At 43.4% G+C, this 21,584-nt stretch overlaps 2 protein-coding genes across 3 annotated transcripts; both read left to right on the forward strand.

The window, feature by feature from the left end:
• Positions 1-4,271: 4,271 nt before the first annotated feature.
• LOC119311053 (pyruvate dehydrogenase E1 component subunit beta-2, mitochondrial-like) lies at positions 4,272-11,136 on the forward strand. Its single transcript, XM_037586678.1, has 14 exons — positions 4,272-4,466; positions 4,590-4,676; positions 6,077-6,157; positions 6,233-6,259; positions 6,355-6,417; positions 6,528-6,614; positions 7,498-7,623; positions 8,086-8,219; positions 8,304-8,376; positions 8,621-8,686; positions 9,003-9,041; positions 9,152-9,276; positions 9,361-9,475; positions 10,770-11,136. The coding sequence occupies exons 1-14, from the start codon at positions 4,428-4,430 to the stop codon at positions 10,836-10,838; spliced, it is 1,131 nt and encodes a 376-aa protein (XP_037442575.1). The 5' UTR covers positions 4,272-4,427; the 3' UTR covers positions 10,839-11,136.
• Positions 11,137-12,190: 1,054 nt separating this feature from the next.
• On the forward strand, positions 12,191-18,747 carry LOC119311054 (uncharacterized protein At2g33490-like). 2 transcript variants are annotated; one of them, XM_037586679.1, is made up of 10 exons: positions 12,191-12,546; positions 13,640-13,712; positions 14,158-14,232; positions 14,590-14,651; positions 14,738-14,806; positions 15,656-15,684; positions 15,763-15,970; positions 16,073-16,309; positions 16,777-17,788; positions 18,469-18,747. In XM_037586679.1, exons 1-9 carry the CDS (start codon positions 12,424-12,426, stop codon positions 17,785-17,787), a joined length of 1,887 nt encoding a protein of 628 aa, XP_037442576.1. In that variant the 5' UTR covers positions 12,191-12,423; the 3' UTR covers position 17,788; positions 18,469-18,747. The 2 variants fall into 2 exon arrangements, with proteins under 2 accessions (XP_037442576.1, XP_037442577.1); XM_037586680.1 differs by lacking the exons at positions 12,191-12,546; positions 13,640-13,712 and having other exon boundaries at positions 14,169-14,232; positions 14,579-14,651.
• The last annotated feature ends 2,837 nt before the right edge of the window (positions 18,748-21,584 follow it).

The following is a 21,584-nucleotide window of genomic DNA, read 5'->3' on the forward strand; positions in this document are numbered from 1 at the left end:
TAGTTTATTTTGTTGAGCTTTCATACACTTATAGCTCAAGTGCATCTGTTGCATGGCAATCCCTACTCACTCACATTGATATCTATTAATGGGCATCTCCACAGCCCGTTGATACGCCTAGTTGATGTGAGACTATCTTCTCCTTTTTTGTCTTCTCCACAACCACCATTCTATTCCACATATAGTGCTATGTCCATGGCTCACGCTCATGTATTGCGTGAAAGTTGAAAAAGTTGAGAACGTAAAAGTATGAAACAATTGCTTGGCTTGTCATCGGGGTTGTGCATGATTAAATACTTTGTGATGAAGATAGAGCATAGCCAGACTGATTTTGTAGGGATAGCTTTCTTTAGCCATGTTATTTTGAGAAGACATGATTGCTTTGTTAGTATGCTTGAAGTATTATTGTTTTCATGTCAATATGAACTTTTATCTTGAATCATTTGGATCTGAACATTCATGCCACAATAAATAAAAATGCATTGAGAAATATGCTAGGTAGCATTCCACATCAAAATTTATGTTTTTATCATTTACCTACTCGAGGACGAGCAGGAATTAAGCTTGGGGATACTTGATACGTCTCTAACGTATCTATAATTTTTGATTGTTCCATGCTATTATATTACTGTTTTGGATGTTTATGTGCTTTACTAAACACTTTTATATCATTTTTGGGACTAACCTATTAACCGGAGGCCCAGCCCAGATTGCTGTTTTTTTTTGCCTATTTTAGTGTTTCACAGAAAAGGAATATCAAATGGAGTCCAAACGGAATGAAACTTTTGGGAGAGTTATTTTTTGGAATGGAAGCAACCCAGGAGATTTGGAGTGGAAGTCAGGGAAGCTTCAAGGTGGCCACGAGGCAGGGAGGCACGCCCCCACCCTCGTGGGCCCCTCGTGGCTCCCGTGACCGACTTCTTTCGCCTATATATGTCCATATACCCTAAAAACATCGGGGAGCACAATAGATCAGGAGTTCCGTCGCCGCAAGCCTCTATAGCCACCAAAAACCAATCGGGACCCTGTTCCGGCACCCTGCCAGAGGGGGGATCCCTCATCGGTGGCCATCTTCATCATCCCGGGGCTCTCCATGATGAGGAGGGAGTAGTTCACCCTCGAGGCTAAGGGTATGTACCAGTAGCTATGTGTTTGATCTCTCTCTCTCTCTCTCTCTCTCTCTCTCGTGTTCTTGATTTGGCACGATCTTGATGTATCACAAGCTTTGCTATTATAGTTGGATCTTATGATGTTTCTTCCCCTCTACACTCTTGTGATGAATTGAGTTTTCCCCTTGAAGTTGTCTTGTCGGATTGAGTCTTTAAGGATTTGAGAACACTTGATGTATGTCTTGTCGTGCTTATCTGTGGTGACAATGGGATATTCACGTGATCTACTTGATGTATGTTTTGGTGATCAACTTGCGGGTTCAATGAACTTATGCATAGGGGTTGGCACACGTTTTGGGGCACTCTTTGAAGTACTTTGTGTTGGTTGAATAGATGAATCTGAGATTGTGTGATGCATATCGTATAATCATGCCCATGGATACTTGAGGTGATATTGGAGTATCTAGGTGACATTAGGGTTTTGATTGATTTGTGTCTTAAGGTGTTATTCTAGTACGATTTCTATGATAGATCGAACAGAAAGAATAGCTTCATGTTATTTTACTATAGACTCTTGAATAGATCGATCAGAAAGGATAACTTTGAGGTGGTTTCGTACCCTACAATAATCTCTTCGTTTGTCCTATGCTATTAGTGACTTTGGAGTGACTCTTTGTTGCATGTTGAGGGATAGTTATATGATCAAAGTATGTTATTATTGTTGAGAGAACTTGCACTAGTGAAAATGAACCTTAGGCCTTGTTTCCTAGCATTGCAATAACGTTTATGCTCACTTTTATCATTAGTTACCTTACTGTTTTTATATTCTCAGATTAAAAAACTTATATCTACCATCCATATTGCACTTGTATCACCATCTCTTCGCCGAACTAGTGCACCTATACAATTTACCATTGTATTGGGTGTGTTGGGGACACAAGAGACTCTTTGTTATTTGGTTGCAGGGTTGTTTGAGAGAGACCATCTTCATCCTACGCCTCCCACGGATTGATAAACCTTAGGTCATCCACTTGAGGAAATTTGCTACTGTCCTACAAAGCTCTGCATTTGGAGGTCCAACAACGTCTACAGGAAGAAGGTTGTGTAGTAGACATCAATCACCATCATCACCATGCCGTCATGCTGCCGGAACTCATCTACTACTTCGCCCGTCTTGCTGGATCAAGAAGGCGAGGACGTCATCGAGCTGAACGTGTGCTGAACGCAGAGATGCCGTACGTTCGGTACTTGATCGGGCGGATCATGAAGGTGTTCGACTACATCAACCGCGTTGATAAACGCTTCCGCTTAACGGTCTACGAGGGTACGTAGACATACTCTCCCCTCTCGTAGCTATGCATCTCCATGGATAAATCTTGTGTGTGTGTACTTTTTTTCATGCAACGTTCTCCAACAGATAGAAGCTTTCTGGAATGCTTGGTAGCATAGATTGCGTGCACTAAAAGTGGAAAAACTGTCCATTTGCTTGGCAGGGGCAGCACAAGAGGCATGTGAAAAGGTTGCACTAACATAGTAGAAGCTGTGGCTTCAGTGGCGGAGCCTCTTGGAGGCCAAACGGGGTCACGCCCCCCTTCCAAAAGTGCAATTTTCTCTAAACTGTGCATACTAAGCGTTCTGAAGCAGCCCATCACCATACGTGCGTAGCTAGCTTGGCTGATTTTTGCATACTTGAAGCTCTCGGCCAAAACTCTCCACGGCTTACCTCAATGTGCTCCCATCAATGATGATTTGATTTCTAACTAGTCGTTACAACTCCTCAATCATGTTTCCCCCTTTCGGTTTGGACCACTAGCCACTGCATAGCCGCAGAGTTTAACTGGTTGCTGCTGCACGAAATGCCTTGTGTTGTTGCGCGCCACTGTTACCTCCTACGGGATGAGCCGACGACTATCAATGAGCCGAGCTGTCATGCTTTCATTTTGAAATTTGGCCCCCTCTTGATTCCTTGTCACGCTCCGCCACTGAGTGGCTTCACAAGATCTTTGGATTTGACACTTTTTTTGGCATGATTGATTCTCACAATGACATCAACGTGCTTTGGCGTTCTCCAATGTTGGGCTTGTGGAAGGCCATTGCCTAGGGGTCAACTTTGAGTTCAGTGACCAACAATACAGGAAGGGATACTATCTAGCTGATGGAATCTATCCTCAGTGGTCAACTTGTGAAGACAATATCCAATCCGAAAGAAGAGAAGAGGCAGAGATTTGCCCAAGCACATCAATTCGAATCTAGGTGTCTAATGATTATAAACACAAAGAAAAGGAAATTTTAAAAGGAAAAACATTTGGTCTAATTTTTTTTGAGTCTAAACACACTTTTTATTAGAATTCAAAGATGTTTATGGGGATACAACGAAGATCTGGCGGGTTTATAAGCCACACATGGCGCCCGAAATCCAGACCAAAAGCGTGCTTAGCAAGGCTATGTGCCTCAATATTTGTAGCTCTACCCTCGAAGATGAAGGTGCAGTCGTTGATTGTTCTTGCGGTGTCTCCAATCTCCCTAATTATGCTTGCATACATTCCTCCCTCCTGTTTGTGAATATTCTTGATTACCCCTTGGCAATCTGAGGCGATGATCACATGAGCCATTCCAAGGTCCTGTGCCAGAGCGAGCGCCTCTCGACATGCCAGCGCTTCCAATGTTGGTGGATCAGTAATATCTCTGACTCTGATTGCAGAAGAGCCCAGGTATAGGCCCGATGTATCCCTACATACCGCGCTGAAGGACCCTTCATTTTGGCTTCTTGAGACTGCACCATCTACTCGTATCTTCACAGACCCGGGCGGAGGTGGGATCCATCTTGGAGGAGCTTGTTGGTGATTCTGCCCCGGAGGTGCTGAAATTCTCTTCGGCTTGCATTCTTCCAAATCCCTTACATACCGTTTGATGAAGTGATGTGTTGAGAGAGGTCTCCAACACGATGTTTATAGCTCTGAGCCCATAATCTCGGTGGGCTCAACTATTTTGGGCCACTCTGTCTCTGAAAAGATAAGTTAATTTGGGCCGAGCCGTGGGGCCTACAAAGCATCATTAAGCTGGTAAAGTCCACAATAAGCGAGGGGCTTTCCTGCAAAAACGCTGGCTAAATAAGAATCTCGCGCAGAGACGTATCCACGCCCTTCTCCCCCCTCCACCTACTACGCCCTTCAATTCCACCGTTCCGAGGCGGCGTCTGCGTCTCCTCCCCACCCCCCGTCCCTCTCGCCGCCCCCCGCCCGGCGACACATCCACCGCCGCGCCACCGTCGAATTCGCCCCCTCTCCCCTGCCCGCCGCTCCGATCGCGGGGACGAAGATGCTGGGCGCCGCGAGGAGGCAGCTCGGATCCGGCCCCGTGAGCGCCGATTCCCTTCCCCCGCATCGCATCTCCCTCCGATCATTTCCCCACGTTCTGTTCAGGTTCGATCTGTGATGCGGTTGCTGATGACGGGTTCGGTGTTCCGTTTTTTGCGTGCAGATGCTGGGGCAGGTGCTGCGGAGGCTCCGCCCGGCGGCGGGGGCGTTCACGGAGGCGGCCCGGGGGTACTCCTCCGCGGCCAAGGAGGTGAGCGCGTGGCAGAACCCTAGTTTTTTTTAATCGCGCGCGCCGCATTGGCCTGTAATGACGTGGTCCGCTTTCGCTCGATTGTGTCGTTTCGTTATTTGACGGGCTGTTTTGACCGGAGATCAGCTGCTGCTTAGTTTTATAGATGGCGTTGGCGATTACGACTTTTGCTGTTGTTATTATAATAGTGGCGGTGACGCACAGCGATTGTTCTGATTTGGTGTCGAGGCGGGTGGTTGGTTATGATATTAATTCGTTATTTTATTATGTAGTTTTGGTTTCGTACCTTAATTGTATATTACGTATCTCTACTGTATTTCTTTGGGGCAAAAAAATGGCTGTTGTAATGTTTCGGTGGTTAGTGGCTATCTTAGAATTGAAGTCACCATCGTTTCCTACGCATAGATTGCTGTGGGCCTGTGACAGCATCGGCCGGTTGCTTTATCCTTAGCGTTTGTGTGTTTGACAATTTATTGTTGCAGAGCTTAGAAGATGAAGTGTGTTTGTTATTGTGAGGAAAGATGAATTGCCTTTGTGGTTTGGCTTGCATTGAAGTGATAATTTCTTTACCTTCATCACGGTAGACTTCCTCATAGATTAGAAACCGCTTATTTGACTTTAGTCGTTCTGCTTGGGGTTCGTATATCATGTGACTTTATTTGGCAAGACATTCTCCTAGTCGTTCTGAAGGACTGAGTATCACCAAAGAACTAGCCATAAACAGGGGTGCATGGAAGCTTGCTATCCATGTGCCAGAACCATGAGTTGGTGGTGAAGCTCTTATGGGTTTCACCTAGCCTAACCCAACTTGTTTGGGACTAAAAGCTTTGTTGTTGTTGTTGTTGTATTCTCCTATTTGCAAGATGAGATTTAGTTATTTACTTTGCTTATGAAGCACTGTTTATACAGCTCTTTTTCTTTTCTTAAGATGTGATATTACCGAGTGGCCATGTGTCCATACCTATGTCAATGTATTGGCTCTACCTCGGAGAATAACCACCTAGTGATTAACATTATGCAAATGCATTTTACATAATATATTCCTTGCATTGTTCTTCACCTTTAACTGCCATTCTTCGCTATTACTTGAGTACATCAGAATGAGTGCCAGTGAAATTGGGTAACAGTGGTCATTGGTGTGATTGGTTGTGTATGTTATTGCCTCCATTATCCTTTGGCCGCGGGCAATAAAGGATGGTTCCTGGACCAGCCAGCACATATTTATTCCCAGTCCTGCGTGGTCAGATATGTTTGTTTTTATGCTGAAAGTATATAGGGTTATATCGAGAGTTATCTTTTGAGAAGTGTTTGCTGATTGGACAAAAGGGAAAGCTGCATTCAGCTGCTCTGTTATACAACTTACAAGGCTAGTGACATACAATACTGTTTTACCTGTTCAGATCACTGTACGTGACGCGTTGAACTCTGCCCTAGATGAAGAAATGTCTGCTGATCCTTCTGTCTTTTTGATGGGTGAAGAGGTAATACTTTGAATGAATAATTTTTTTTGTTCTTTTAGTAGCTTATTTTTTCTAACGCCTCTTCGTTTGTGGTAGGTTGGAGAATATCAAGGTGCATACAAGGTGTGCAAAGAATTTTGTTTTTGCTGTAGGCCCCTTGTGAGCTGATATCAAATTCTAAATTCTATGATTATTGATGTTCAATTGGTTTTCTGCAGATTACGAAGGGCTTGCTTGACAAGTATGGTCCTGATAGGGTTCTTGATACCCCAATCACTGAGGTTCCACTCTTACATTCTTCAAATAATCCAATTGCTGCTGTCCGTCCGTACATTTTCAGACTGAAACAATTCTGTTCAAGCATTTATCTGGTATTGTTATGTTTGTCCAGGCTGGTTTTACAGGCATTGGTGTTGGTGCAGCTTATCAAGGTCTTCGGCCAGTCATAGAGTTCATGACATTTAATTTCTCAATGCAGGTCAGTTATAAGGACCAAATAAATTTGTTTTATTTGCTTGGTTTAAAGTCCTTATGCACATAGTTTTTATGCTGCAATACCTGTTGGTTCAAGATGCAAGAAGCACTCATGCTTCATGCTTTTGTATCTTGAACCAACTTAACAAATGCTGCACTTCTGTGTTTTCCCCAGTATGGGAATGGCTCATGCCTTAAAGCATTGCATGGTTTAGGATAGTCAACTTAATGCATGTAATCACTTCTCAAGAAACATATGTTATTGTACATTACCAGTTTACAACACTTAGTAGCTCGATCCTCGATGTAAGCGCAAGCTCTTATTAGTTACTACCCTTTTTTCTTGCTAGTTTTCTAAAGAAGCACTTTGCTCTATACCTTACTTATGATTAGTATTTGCTATGTGTTTACAGTCGTGTAGTATATATGTCTTGCGAATGGTGTTGCCAAGATCCTAGTTTAATAATGAATCTTCTGAAGATGATGTTAATTAGAGGTTTTCTCTGGAATAATTTACATAAGATATAGCTTTTATGGTTGACATCCACATATCTTTTTTTCTTGCCAGTTAACTTTTTGGAAGAATACAGTGGATGTAGTTTGAATCTCTGGTAATCTGAATACAATGTTGTCAATGTGCAACGTAGTATTAACCATTAATGGTTATTTCCATGTACTATAAAAATAAAGGTGATCATTATGCATGCTTTACTCGTGTGTCCGACAGGCAGTTTGTCACTAGTTTTTTCACTGCAACACAGGTCTACCTCTGTATCAGGCGTTCCTTTTACTGTCATGTGATTTAGAATGTACTTTTTCATTATAACAACTGCACATTTCAATTGTTTATGCTGTAAGAGAAATAATTAATAATTTGTAACATTCAGGCAATCGATCATATCATCAACTCAGCTGCCAAGTCAAACTACATGTCAGCTGGTCAGATAAATGTCCCAATTGTTTTCAGAGGACCAAATGGTGCTGCTGCTGGAGTTGGTGCTCAACACTCACAGGTTCGTAAGAGGGAATCAAATAATTTTGAAACAAGTAGCTTTATTTCTTTGTTATGTTGTTGCCACCTGCTTGTGCTTGTTTCGAGAAGATACAGTAGACATGTAGACCTCTTTGCTATACTAGAATAGTAACACCAAATATACTAAATGATGACTTTCTTTTTAGAAGTCGATATAACTCCCTTGCCAAAATGGTTATGCAAGGTTCAGGGAGGTGTGTGCGTGCGTGTGTGTGTGTGTGTGTATAATCTCAGATGGTTGTGTAGAGTTTTCTTTGATTTTAAGCCAACAGACCTAAATTATCATTGTGCGAGTTCTTTATCATTAGCTATGTATGCAAAGTTAGTTTACTACCAGCTCCTAGGATATGCTCAATCTATGTTCAATACATTGTGGTGGCATCTTTTTGTAAACACTGAATGATTGTGGTGTTTGCACTGTACTAATTGAACTGGTATACAGTGTTATGCAGCTTGGTTTGCGCATGTTCCAGGACTTAAGGTTCTGGCTCCATATTCTTCAGAAGATGCCAGAGGCTTGCTAAAAGCTGCAATTAGGGATCCTGATCCCGTTGTTTTTCTGGAAAATGAATTACTGTATGCAACATCTGACCTTGTTGAGGTATTTATCCTTTATATCGGCTTGTTATCTTTTCATTGATGTTATGTTTTTTTCTGCAGCTATGGAGAGTCATTCCCTGTTTCTGATGAAGTGCTTGATTCTAGTTTTGCTCTGCCGATTGGCAAAGCTAAGGTATGCTATTATGTGCATGTGTTTAGAAAGAAATTTCTGATGCATTCGCTGCTTTGAAGTCATTGACGATTTTCTGTTGTTGGTTTCAATGAATAGGATTGAAAGCAACAACAGAAAACTGACCTCTATGCAGTATGCACTGCTTTCAGAGATCAGATGCATGCTCTTAGATAGTTATTTTTGGGATATAATTACTGAAATTCTTTGCAGTATGTACTTACCTGTGGATCTCTTCTTTCTGTAGATAGAACGCGAGGGTAAAGATGTTACGATTACTGCATTCTCCAAGATGGTCGGCTATGCTCTTCAGGTGCGTCATGCTATAGTTGGTAAAACAACGTGGAGAAAGATGAATTTGCTGTGTTGTCAACCTTGTAGGATTTGACACACCATTAGCTTTCATTTCTCAAGGACGTCACATTGGCACGTCTTCTTTTCCGAAAGGAGTTCAATGTGCTACATTGATATGCTTTTCCTATTTGTTAAGTTGATATGCAAAGTGCCCTTTTGGGAATTGTGGTTTTCTTTTGTGTTTTGTTCTAATATAGGGTATGTTCTGTTGATGGGTCGAGTTACTCTCCCAGCATTTTTATTTTGACATATGATAACGCTCAGTTTGTTTACAGGCTGCCGAGATACTGTCCAAGGAAGGAATCAGTGCTGAGGTAATTTCTTTTGTAAAATATATTTTCAGCGTAACTATCGATATGATTTTACTCTACATGATACATGCCATGAATGCTTCCTTATTTTCTATACTGATATGTTTCAATAGGTGATCAACCTTCGATCAATTAGGCCACTGGACAGAGCTGCCATAAATGCATCTGTTAGGAAAACAAATAGATTGGTGACTCTTGAAGAAGGCTTCCCCCAGCATGGTGTTGGTGCTGAGATATGGTTCTCTTTCTCTCCCCACCGCGCACACACAAACAAACTTGTGTAGTAAGAATTATCTTAACACATACATGCCTTATTTTGCAGCATGTCTGTTGTAGAAGAAAGCTTCGAGTATCTTGATGCTCCAATTGAGAGGATTGCTGGAGCTGATGTACCCATGCCCTATGCTGCCAACCTTGAGAGATTGGCTGTTCCACAGGTCCTGTAACATCTCTTTCTCTTTGATCCATTTTATGGCTTAAACTTTCAAGTAGTGTTGTTTTGCATGGCTGCTAGCTTTTCTAGTTGCTTCTACACAACTAATTACTATAGATGTTTGTTCAATCCCTTAATTTTTGTGTTTGGCCACATGCGTGCATTCTTGCTGACTTCAATGGCAATAGACCAGCTGACGCTATTATTGTAGTACAAGTTGGATTTTCTTTAGTATCATCTGAATGGATTGCACTATCCTGAGAAAGTGCAATAGAAAATCGAGAACCAGCAGGGATTAGGGAAAGTAACTGTTTTAGTTCATAAGTACTTCCTCCGTTCCTAAATACAAGTCTTTTTAGAGATTCCAATGCGGACTACATACGGACATTGGAATCTCTAAAAAGACTTATATTTAGGAACGGAGGAAGTACTTCATAGTAAGGGTACACTGTACATGGAGTTTGGTTGCATTTGAGAGATGTCGAGTATTGGGGAATATTCGAGATTCAACTTATTCTGTCATCTTTATTTTGGTTCCCTGTCAGTTGCCGGAATTACCTGCAAATTGGATCCATGCAGATGTCATGCAGTTTATCTGAACTTGTAGTGTGTCTACAATCAGGTTGCTCAATTTGCATATATCCTTTTCACTGGAACTATGAGATGTGCATGGTTATTTGACCATAATTTTGAAAGCACATGCTACACATAAAATGGGAGACAACAGTACATCATTGTCAGCACCAGCATTTTTCCACATCCTCCTAAATCACTTGTGCGGAATTTTGTCTGCCACCCTGTTATGCCTGTCGGGTGTCCCTTCATAATTCTAAGTTGGTGATTCTCCGCCCTGTTGTCTAGCTGTGGACACCAGGTGGTGGCCTTTCTGGTCAAGGTGGTCACAGCATCAGTATTTATTTGCTTTGTTTGTAATGCTTGATGTTTAGCGTGTGAAACTGGATTTTGCATGACTCGGGCGGCATTTAGTGGTCCAAAGTTGCCTTGCATCTCTGGACTCACATTATTGACGAGGGTGTATTTGGTCTGGGGCTCCATTGAAAAGGGAAGCCTAAATATTCTGTCTGCCACCAAATTCTTTCTGGCTTTGTGTACTGCAAACATAGGACCGTAAAATAGCAAAATGGAAAATGTTGTGATGTTTATTGGTGTGAGCAATCACAAGGAAGCAGTAAAACATGTTTGCCCTGTTAACATTTGACGATCCGTCGATCGTTTTTGTTATTATCTTATCATCTTATTAACGTGACCAAAACTTACTCCTGCTCTTGACCTTGCAGATCGAGGATATCGTCCGAGCGGCCAGGCGAGCCTGCTACAGAGCGTTGCCCATGGCGGCATCTGCGTGATCGAGATTTCACTTTACTCTGCCCATGCTTTTTCCCGTCGCCCGCCCGGCCAGAAAGAAACGTGTGTGTTCCATAATGGTATCCACAATTGCCCAAACTCAAAGCGAGTTAAATTTTTGTAGGTGTGCCTTTGCCATGTTATTCTTTTAGCTGCAGTCCAGTCGGATCTCACCGCACTCGCTGCTGCCTCCCTCCACTGCCTTGTGAATTATTTACGCATGCAGCTTTCGTTGATTGATTGTTACTACGGCCTAATCATGGTGGTTACATAAATGGAAAACTGAGGTGTTCTCATGCATGTGCCATGTTCTTTCTTTGTATTTCTCAAAAACAAAAAGTTCTTTCTCTCTCTCATAGAAAAAAGTTATTTATCTCGTCAAAGCCTATCGCCTCGTGTATCTTTGAAAAACCATTTTTTCCACCAGTCGTGGCTCGTGGATTTGAACATCTTCACGAGGTGATTCCGTTAGATTGAGTCGCCGTCATAGAAGGGAGAGACTATCCGTCGCTCGTCGTTTCAGCTAATAATAATCGGCCATGGCAACAATTACGAGGTGCCCTCAACTACATAGCCGGTGCTTGGGTCCTAACTAACAGATCCAGTCAAAGGTTGCGTAGCGTCATAATTGAGCACCGATCCGGCGCCCGTGAGCATCATAATTAATACTAAACCGGTCTATTCTTGCTGATAAAATATCTTTGAACAGCAACCCTTGAAAGATACATATGCTAAAAGGAGCCCATTGCGTCCGCGGAATCTCTCTCTCTGGCTTGGACCAAAAGGCTGGGTCACCCGAGCGGCGTGACGCTCACTCACACGAGACGCACAGAGGCAGCTCACGCAGATCCCACCTGCATGGCATAGCATAGCAGTGTCTCTCAGCCTGCTTGCTTCCGGAAAACGCCATGTTTGACCGGAGCGAGGACCGAGCTATAGTACTGGTACGACACTGCAGGCAGCAAGCAAGCACTACTCCAGTCGGTCCAATTAGACAGGCAGAGGAAAGCGGCAGCACCCACGCAGGGAAGGGAGAGGGAGGCTATTAAACCCAGGGCTAAAAATAAGATAAAGACACGGACGGAAGTGTAGCCGCTGATTGATGGCTCCCTTTGACCAAACAAAGACCGGACCTGAGCACAGCACGAAATCGAAAGCTTCAAAGCAACCCACAAAGAAAGGAAGATAGTAGAGTAGAAAAAAAAACCCACCCTAACAGTACCGCCATTAAAGGGCCCCTTGAAACAGTTCAGTTCGCGGAGAAGAATACGGAGGGAGGACTAGTTACTAGTATAGCAGTAGTAGTGGTGGTGGTAAAAAAATAATACTAATAATAAAGGAACCGCTCGCGCCTCGGCCTCGGCTCGGCGGAAAAACAATTCCCCATTCCTCTCCACTCTCCGTCTCCCCTCCCCTCCCCTCCCTCAGTGGCAGACGCTCTCCTAGTGCTGTGGGCGTGTGGGGGCGCTACAGCTAGGGTTCCGCTCCGCGAATCCGTCGCCGTGGTGCTGCCTGCCGGGATCTGCTGCTGCTGCTGCTTCTGCTTCGGGGCTCGGCGGCCGCGGCGGTTGATCCGGCGGGCGCGAGATGAAGTCGTCGCTGCGGAAGCTGCGGGGCTTCGCGCTGCAGCGCCACGAGCAGCGGGTGGACCGTCACCGCGACCACTCCACCGCCGCCAAGGCCGCGGACGAGCTCCTCGCCGCCGCCCAGGTGCGTGCGCCTTCCGCTGCGGCGTCTCTCGCTTCTCCCTTTCGTTTCGCCGTCGCATGGAGTGTGCGTGGGAGCGGCGCCTGGGGGGCGGACGGTGCGGGGGAAGATCTCGCGAGGGCAGGGGCGGCTGCGCGCCTGGTTTTGCTTCGCAGGCCGCGTCCGCGAGCTCCTGAAGCCGCTTACTGCGTTTGGGTGTCCGGGGCGGCTGCTTCGCGGTGTGGCTGTCGGTAGGCGTGGGTGTGGCGCCATGGCCTGGCCCCCCTAGTGCCATGTGAATTGCCTCGGGATGTTTGTTTCGTGGTGGAGTACGATGGGATTCCGGCGTTCGGATCTGTGCTCCATTGCAGTGGGAACAGCCATGGGAGGCTGTCGAGGCGTTGATTGAACGCTAGTGACGAGCCCGGTGTTGTTTTCTAGTTTAGTCCTAGTGTGGAATGCGTGAATTGGTTGGTTAGTGGGTTGGAATCTGTTTTGAGTTCTAGATCATCGCATGCTCTCATTTGCTTTGTCGTCAACGACGTTCAGTTGTGGCATATCGAGATTTTCCTTTGGTCCGCTGTCGGTGTGGTAACTTGGGCTTGTTCCAACTGAATTTTTAGTGGTTAATTAGGAGGGGTGATGTGCGATTGGGTTTTGGCACCTACTGTTTGGTTGATACGCGAACCTTTGCTTACTTTGTTCAAGTATGTGTGAATTCAATTGAGTGATTATATGTGCAGTATCACCCTTGAGTGAGAAAAAAAAATCTAACATCTGAGAACTTAGCTGCTCTAGTCTGGTGGCTAAAAAGCCTTCATGGTTAAACTAGGGGTGTCGTTTTATATCATTTGGTAGTCAAAAATCTCGTTGGATATGACAAGAGACTTCCCCTTTCCCAAGCGTCATTTTGTTCAAAATGAATGGCTATTCTGAATAACGAAAACAATGACATTGTATGTGAAACATTGTGGTCAAATTTACTAGCAGTAAAACCTAGTTTACATTCCAAACAAGTTACTTCTGCTAATACTCCAAACTTGTCGTCGTGTTAAGAGCAGCTTCTATAGCAACATATTTCCAACTCTGTTTCACACTGCTACTTTACTTTTAACAGGATATGGCAGATATGAGGAACTGCTATGATAACTTGCTTGCCGTTGCAGCAGCAATAGCAAACAGTTCATATGGTATTTTTCTTGCCTACCTTTTCCCTCAGTCATAATACATTTTAGTGTCTTGTTTATCCCACTTTACAGATTCTGTTGTTCTTGGTGCAAATATTTTGTTGATCATTTCCAACGAGTAATTAGTTTGGTATATGAATAGTAGCCGCCCTTCTTCAAATGTATGGAAAATCTTGTGTTGAAGTTTATCTATTTTTTTGGTTGACTACGAGAGTATTTATGAAAAGAGATATCATGGTTATTTATTCATCAGCACATAGTACACTATTTTTTAAATTCCCGGGTTGTTCACCATATTGAAATTGTGCAATCTCAGTTCATTTGAATTCGTCAAGTGTTATCATCTATTTGACTTCGTGTGTTAAGGTTATAGCAGCTACAGTTATATGTATATCTGCCTATGTACTGAATGCCAATAATTAGTTGATGACTTGATATATGTGTGCAGAATTCTCTGAAGCACTACAAGAAATGGGGACTTGTTTACTGAAGAGAGTTACACCAACTAAAGATGGAATTAATGGTAATCATGCTGTGTATACTTTTCCCATGTGAACTTGCTTGTTTATGTTCAGTTACATGCTTAGGATCAGTTATGATGGTAGCATTTAGGATTCTAAAAATCTTACTCTGCACCCCTAGCTCTAAAATATCGCTTTTAGCTACATTGATTACGTTCTTCAAGGAAAATGACAAAGTGAAGTAATGCAGATTCTTTACACTAACCATCTTCTCTTGCTAGTCAGTAGTACACCTTCTCGCCCTCTCTCTTTTGAAACAAAGTACTCACTATCACCTTAATGTTATTGAACATGCAATATAACTTTTGGCTGTTTCACACTTTGCCGCTTGATGCTTACATTTAACAGTATGCCCCCAGATAAGGTTTTGCTGTTGCTCGGGAAATCGCAGTTTGAACTTCGGAAACTTGTAGATAGTTATGTAAGTTTCTAGTTGCTTATATTTATTAAAGCTGCAGAATTAGTATGATCTTCTAGTGCTGATTTGTTTCATCATCTTTTCCTCAGCGTGTTCATGTTCTTACTACCATTACCACTCCATCACAGTCCCTACTTAATGAGCTTCAAACTGTAGAGGTATGGTGTTGTTTATGTGCATCTCTCTTTAACACTCATGCCCTTTTCTCTATGGTCCTTGAGCTCAGTAGATTTTTTTTTGGTCCATAAGACACAACAACAACAAAGCCTTTCAGTGACAAACGTTCTTCTCTAATACAGTACATTTTAATTTTGAAATAAAATCTTAAAAGAGTACTAGAACACTCTGGACACTGTCAATAAAATCTTAAAGGGCACTAGAACACTCTGGAGTCTGGACACTATGTCTTGATACCCCAAAAGAAAGTTGTTAGCATGCTTTGCTCCTGCTGATTGCTCGGAAAAAGAAAAAAAGTTGGTAGTATGAGGTTACCACAAAGGGTGACTGCATATCATATTATGTGTTCATTAGAAGGTGTTGTTAAGCATTCAAACATGGTGCTACACATGCATCATACGAAAAACATGGTGCTATGCATTGTCAAATTTGTTGACAATTCAGTTCTTTTTCTTCTTATGTTCTTATGATGCATCCTTATGTAAAATATTTAGGGTATGTTTGTATTGTGGCTAAAGTGTACCTACCAAATTTTGTTGATGACTCAAAAAATGATCTTTGTTTGGATATTTGCCAATTATTTGGCATGCCATGCACTGTAGCCAACTCTAGTTCATTGTTCTTGCCAATTTTGGCCAACCAAAACCTCAACCAAAATTTTGGCTAGCTAATGTTTTGGTGGGACAACCTTGGGCATAAACCAAACACACCATTAATGCAGCAATCATTTATTTAAAGAATTTTAATATTCATAGTATGAACCCGTTAGAGAGCTATGTCTCTGTTCCAGGAGGAAAAACACTTAACTAGCAGAGATTGTTTCATTGCAGGAAATGAAGCGACAGTGTGATGAAAAAAGGTATAGATGCTTATACAAATTGTGGCTTACACTCGTACCCTGCTGAGATGATTTTTAATTACTCCATATTCCTTCCAGAGAATTGTTCGAAGTCTTGCTAAATGCGCAGAAAGAGAAGGGGAGATCTAAGAATTCCAAAGGCGATCCGGCTGCGTCAGAGCAATTGAAACAAGCTCAGGAAGATTATCAAGAGGAAGCAACTCTTTTTCTGTTCCGGTTAAAGTCATTGAAGCAAGGACAGTTTCGAAGTCTTTTCACACAAGCTGCTCGGCACCATGCCGCCCAGGTGCACATTTTATCACTCGGAGAGGTTCCTCTTTTCTTTTGTTTTATCACATTCTCCAGAAACTCATATTGTACATTTTTTTGTATATTTTGTGTGGACCAGTTAAATTTATTCAGAAAGGGTGTCAAGTCTCTTGAGGCTGTGGAGCCACATGTTAGGCTTGCTGCCGAGCAACAACACATCGATCATCAGTTCAGTGCACTTGAAGATGAGGATTACTCTGTTGAAGATGAAAATGATGACGATTACAATGAGAGTCATGATGGAGAACTCTCTTTTGATTATGGAGAAAGCAAGGAAACTGCAGAAGCTGGTCATGCTTCCCGTAGTCCTACAGAGGTACTGATATAGCTTTGTAATTTGAGCATAGCTAAATGTCAAACTGAAGAAGTTGCTGTATGTTGCTTGATAGGCATTTTTACAACTGTTTCACTGCACTTGAGAAAACTGTGCTGCTTCAAGTGTCTTGGTAGTTATTTGCTATCTTGCAAAAAGCAATAAATTTTGTTATAAACTGAAAATTGGTATGTCACTCCATGTGTCGAATGTGTTGAAAAGATCTAAATAGGTAAATGCCACCCCATATCTAAATTTCCTCACATACAGCTTATTGCGCTTGTAAGAGCGTGGTCGGTGCTCTTAACTTGTGTCACTGTCTGTAAACTGGATTTAGTTTGTGTACATCTTAATTTTTTCATTTAATTTTGTCTTGTCCTGTACAACATATTCCAGTTTGTTTCGTCGAGTGTTCCTCCCCTGTGTTCACTACCTTGAGAGTCCGTCATCTGACTTTCTTATTCTCACAGGATTTTTTTGATAGAAGCAAAGGAGATTATTCCTCTTTTCCTGGTGAAAGACAAAGACCTGTAAGCCAGTCCGCTCCACTTTTTCCTGAGAAAAAGCTTGAGACAGCAGAAAGAGTAAAAGAGCTGCGGCGTTCTGCAACGAGGAAGTTACATACTTATGTTTTGCCTACTCCAAATGATGTTCAAGCCACCTCTCAGACAGTCGCGGGAAATCCTACGAGTGGATCTCCTATAGAGAGCAAAAGTGTTTTCCATTCATCTCCGCTCAACCCAAGCACACATATGGGAGATTTGAGAGACAATAAGCTACCAAGTCCTGCCAGATTATCTAATGCACAGTCTGTGCTGAAAGAAAGCAATACCAATACAGCAGAAATAAGGACAATGCTCCCAGTTGTTGATCCGGCTTTACCAGGCTATAACAATTTGAAGACTTCTTCTGACAACAAAAAAGTGAAGAGGGGGTCCTTTTCTGGTCCGATTCCTCTCCGACCAAGGTCAACAGAGAATATTGATGCCGCCGCCGCAAGGCACAGCTCTGCACATCAGCCAACAGTTCATGTGAGAGTGTCACCCAGTTCCTCCCCGCCACCCATATCGTCACCCAGAATTAAGGAGCTTCACGAGCTACCACGACCGCCCACTGGTGCGTCAAGAAATACAGCATTTTCTAGTTTAGTCGCCCACTCTGCGCCGTTGGTACCAAATTCTGCCCCGTTGGCATCCAGAGGCCACTCAGGGCAGGACCATTTTAATTTTAGGGCCAGGCAAACACCACCAAGTGCTCCACAAACTGCATCGCCTCTACCAACACCGCCTGGGCCTATATCCCGTAGTTTCTCTATACCCTCTAGGGGCATTAGAACAGGTATTTCAGATGGCAAAGAAACAGAAGATCATCAAGATAAAGGGGCCGCTAGAATGAGTCTCTCTTCTCTTCCTTCAACACAAACATTCTTGGAGGATCGTCAACCTTTGCCAGCAGCTGCCGAGTCAGTTAGCAGAACATAGGGTGAGTATTCATTCTGTGTAGCGCTGCAGTCTGTTTTTGAACTGTGTTACCTTGCAGGATCAAATTCTTGTTCATTACTCTTAACTAGAAACAGAGAAACACAACAAATATTGAGTTAGCCCTTGAATGATTACTCTTAAATATAGTAAATGAAGACTGCCCCACAGTGAAAGGGGACTAGAGATGTCATGGTGCAGTTTAGGTTGTGGAAGTTTATATGCCTCTTCTCCATTGGCTTTGTTGCTTTGTACATGAACTACTCCCTCCGTCCGAAAATACTTGTCATCAAAATGAACAAAAAGGGATGTATCTAAAACTAAAATACATCTAGATACATCCCCTTTTATTCATTTTGATGACAAGTATTTCCGGACGGAGGGAGTACTTGTGAAGGGGGAACTAGATGCTTGATCAGTATTCATGAATTTGCATGTATATAAAGTTTGCAAGTTTAGTGCCACAGTTGCTTTCGTAGTTCCATATGATATACTCCTTCATAGTTAAAAGTGCAGCTTTGCATTGTTCCATGTGGTTTCTTAACTACTTCTGAGTCAAAAATGTTGAAAGCTCTATTCAAGAAACTAATCTAAGTGCCCCCCTTTACATAGTAGCTGCTTATGAAACACGACACGTGATAGCAATGTCAGATTAACCTTACTCTCTATTCTTTTCCTGTGCAGGATATTTGGTGTTAAGGTGGGATTTTATATGATAATATAATATGTCATGCTAATCGAGAGGCTTGGCTACTTTTTTCATGGAAAAACAATGTACATACTAGTATGAGAACTAAACCCATATTGCAAAGTAGCTGGTGGTGGTTGGTGTCCCCTATGGTTGAGTGTAGTTGTGCAAATAACGAGTTTGTTGAATAAAATTCTCCATTTTTCGCTCTGATAATTTTATGCAAGATTTGTCTGTGTTGTGCCACGGCCTGTTCTCAGGCATCATTTTCATCATCATGATTGTCAAGGGATTCCGGAATTTTGTCTCAATGAAGTGATTCTCATGAATTGTTGTAGGATTGCTGTAAAGAAACTTGTTTTTCATAGGATAGGTAGATGTCTAATGGAATCCTTACATTTGATCTAGCCTCATTAGACAAACTTTGCGGAGAGTTCCAGTGAGTTTATATCTTTATTAATCTGGAACATAAAGACAACAGCCGGTGTTCTTGCTTTTCCCATGTTCATCTATTTACGTTTGAAAGGTTGTATGTCTTTTTTCAACCTACTCAAGCCCAAGCCTCACCTTGGAGTACGAAGGCCGCGTTACATTATAGCGTGTTTAGGCGCAATGGTGAAAAGAAATGGGAGTTTAGTAGAGGATTAGTGCAGACATAGAGTTGTCATAATATCGCTCTATTTTTTTTGTGTGGGACATTTTCCTTCCCCACGCCAACAATGGAAGTTTTTCAACTAGAATTTCAACTCGGATTTCAACACGGATTTACATAATAGATTTCAAGAAGGATCACAAGATATATTTAACCTAGTTTAACTACAGGCTCTTCATGATCTCGTGGATGGGGAGACTTCGCCTGCAGCGACTTTTGCTGCCACGCGATCGGCGAATGCATGTGTGTCCAGAACGTGGCATACATCAACATTTTTGAAGGGGGGTATTAGCCCGGTTTCCATTTCTACGCATCTGGTCATCGATATGCAGTCGAAGCACTTGAGGGTGATGGAGAGGTGGGCACGACCAACGGTTAACTCAGCCTTGTGACGCGTGTCATCCTCGGCCCACTCCAAGAAGTCCCACGCCCTCTTTGACATCCCTCTTCTCTCTCGGCCCACTCGAAGAAGTCCCATCCACCCTCTTTGGTCTTGCTGGAGAAAGGTCCGCGAAGAGGGCACGACCACCGACATGGTAATGAGGGAAGAAAGGGTGCAAGGTAGCGGCCTACGAAGGGGGCCAATGGGGGTGCCGGCGAGGGGATGGGGGAAGAGGGTGGATGTGGTGTCGCTGGTGAAGGGGACCGATGGGGGTTTATATACGCTTCGAGGGGACTTGAATTTTAGTCCCATATTAGGTAACCCTAGTAGTATCCTAGTCATGGTAAGTTGATTTTTAGTCCAAACCCATATTTGATGTGTGGTGCACCAAATAGGCCGAGCTTCAGCAGCACGACTACTTTTTCTTTTTTGAGGGGAGTGTGGTTGTGTTGGGCCTGGTAGAACTATGCAGGTCATGATGCCTCTTTGAGTACAACATGATGCCTCCAGACATCCCTTCAGTCGGCACCAGTCATGAGGCGCCTCTTCCCTTTCTTCTTCCTTGTCTTGACCCTTCTCTCTTAGTGGAGTTGCTGCAATGGAGGTGTGGTGGATGTAGATAAGACTTGTGGAGGATGGAGATGGCTTCCTGCGGCAGCCAGGGAGCCAAATCCACGTCAATACAAACCTTGGTCATCAAGGATCCCATAGGGAAAGATGGGGACGAAATCGAAGAAAAATCTGAAAAGTTATGACCAATTTTCGTGGCTGTCTCGAGCTCATACGAGCATCCATACGAGCGGCTATGCTCGTATGGAAGGCCTTCGTTCTCTCCAGACTTCGGGAGCTATTTCATATTTCGGTCACCATTTCTTCATACGAACTCCGATTTTGATGTTCTTGGCCTTGTTGAATTGCTAGCGAAAAGCCCAGCGCGTCAGAGGCCTTGGATCAAACTCTCCAAAGGGCTTTGATTTGGTGCCTGGAACTTCTCCGGTTTGACCCCCAACTTGGTTCTTTTGATGTTCCAAGTCCATGAACATGTCAACACACCTACAAAGACCACAAAAGAAGAAAAACTAAATAAAAAAAGGTGTGCAACGAACTTGGTAAAACAAGTAAATACCAAAAGGTATGCATTGGGGACATGAATAAGTGCTAGATGGATAGGATATGAGGGATTTTGGCACTAGAATATTCTCTAAAAGTGTGCATAAAATCCACTCGTCAACACCCCCGAGCTTAAACCTTGCTCATCCTCGAGCAAAAAGGTTGATAAACCAGAGTTATCCATCTAGTTCATCAATAACATTATTGCCCATAGGTGTATCCTTGTCTTCTCTCCAAGCTATAAGCAAGATAGATCAATAACATTGTTGCATTCGGCGGTAGTGGCTCCTCTTGTTCCACCACCACATCATCTAGGTCTTCCTTATCAAGGCCCAATTCACTCGTTAAAGCTTCCAAGTCCGATGCAACTCTGGAGCTTGAAACTTTCGTCGCCATGTCGATTCCCTGACCCGAGAAAAACTCAATCAGGTGCTTGCACAGAAACCCTAGCAACCCCCAAAACCAAACCAGGAGCGTCGAGACCGGGCAACAATACGAGGATTGCCCCTACGGTCCGAGCGTGGCTGGCTGGAGAGGAGGGAGGGAGGGAAGACGAGACCCTACGGTGGCGATCACATCGCAGCTGAGGGGAGAGGAAACCCTAGCGTGAGGGGAAAAGTTGTTGGGAAACGTAGCATGCAATTTCAAAAAAATTCTTACGCTCACGCAAGATCTATCTAGGAGATGCAAAGCAAGGAGAGGGGGAGAGTGTATCTACGTACTCTTGTAGACCGAAAGCGGAAGCGTTTGACAACGCGGTTGATGTAGTCGTACACCTTCACGATCCGTCCCGATCAAGTACCGAACGTATGTCACCTTCGCGTTCAACACACGTTCAGCTCGATGACGTCCTTACCTTCTTGATCCAGCAAGAGGGGCGGAGTAGTAGATGAGTTCCGGCAGCACGATGGCGTGGTGACGGTGTTGGTGAAGAACAATCTCCGCAGGGCTTCGCCTAAGCACTACGG

The sequence above is a fragment of the Triticum dicoccoides genome, chromosome 5B (genome assembly GCF_002162155.2).
Source record: "Triticum dicoccoides isolate Atlit2015 ecotype Zavitan chromosome 5B, WEW_v2.0, whole genome shotgun sequence".
Taxonomy (NCBI): Eukaryota; Viridiplantae; Streptophyta; class Magnoliopsida; order Poales; family Poaceae; genus Triticum; species Triticum dicoccoides.

Coding starts and splice junctions, on each gene's coding strand:
- LOC119311053 (XM_037586678.1), top strand. CDS start 4,428: ATGCTGGGCGCCGCGAGGAGGCAGCTCGGATCCGGCCCC. Junction 6,615..7,497: donor CATTTAATTTCTCAATGCAG/GTCAGTTATAAG, acceptor TGTAACATTCAG/GCAATCGATCATATCATCAA. Junction 8,377..8,620: donor TGCCGATTGGCAAAGCTAAG/GTATGCTATTAT, acceptor TTCTTTCTGTAG/ATAGAACGCGAGGGTAAAGA.
- LOC119311054 (XM_037586679.1), top strand. CDS start 12,424: ATGAAGTCGTCGCTGCGGAAGCTGCGGGGCTTCGCGCTGCAGCGCCAC. Junction 12,547..13,639: donor AGCTCCTCGCCGCCGCCCAG/GTGCGTGCGCCT, acceptor TACTTTTAACAG/GATATGGCAGATATGAGGAA. Junction 14,807..15,655: donor ATGAGCTTCAAACTGTAGAG/GTATGGTGTTGT, acceptor GTTTCATTGCAG/GAAATGAAGCGACAGTGTGA.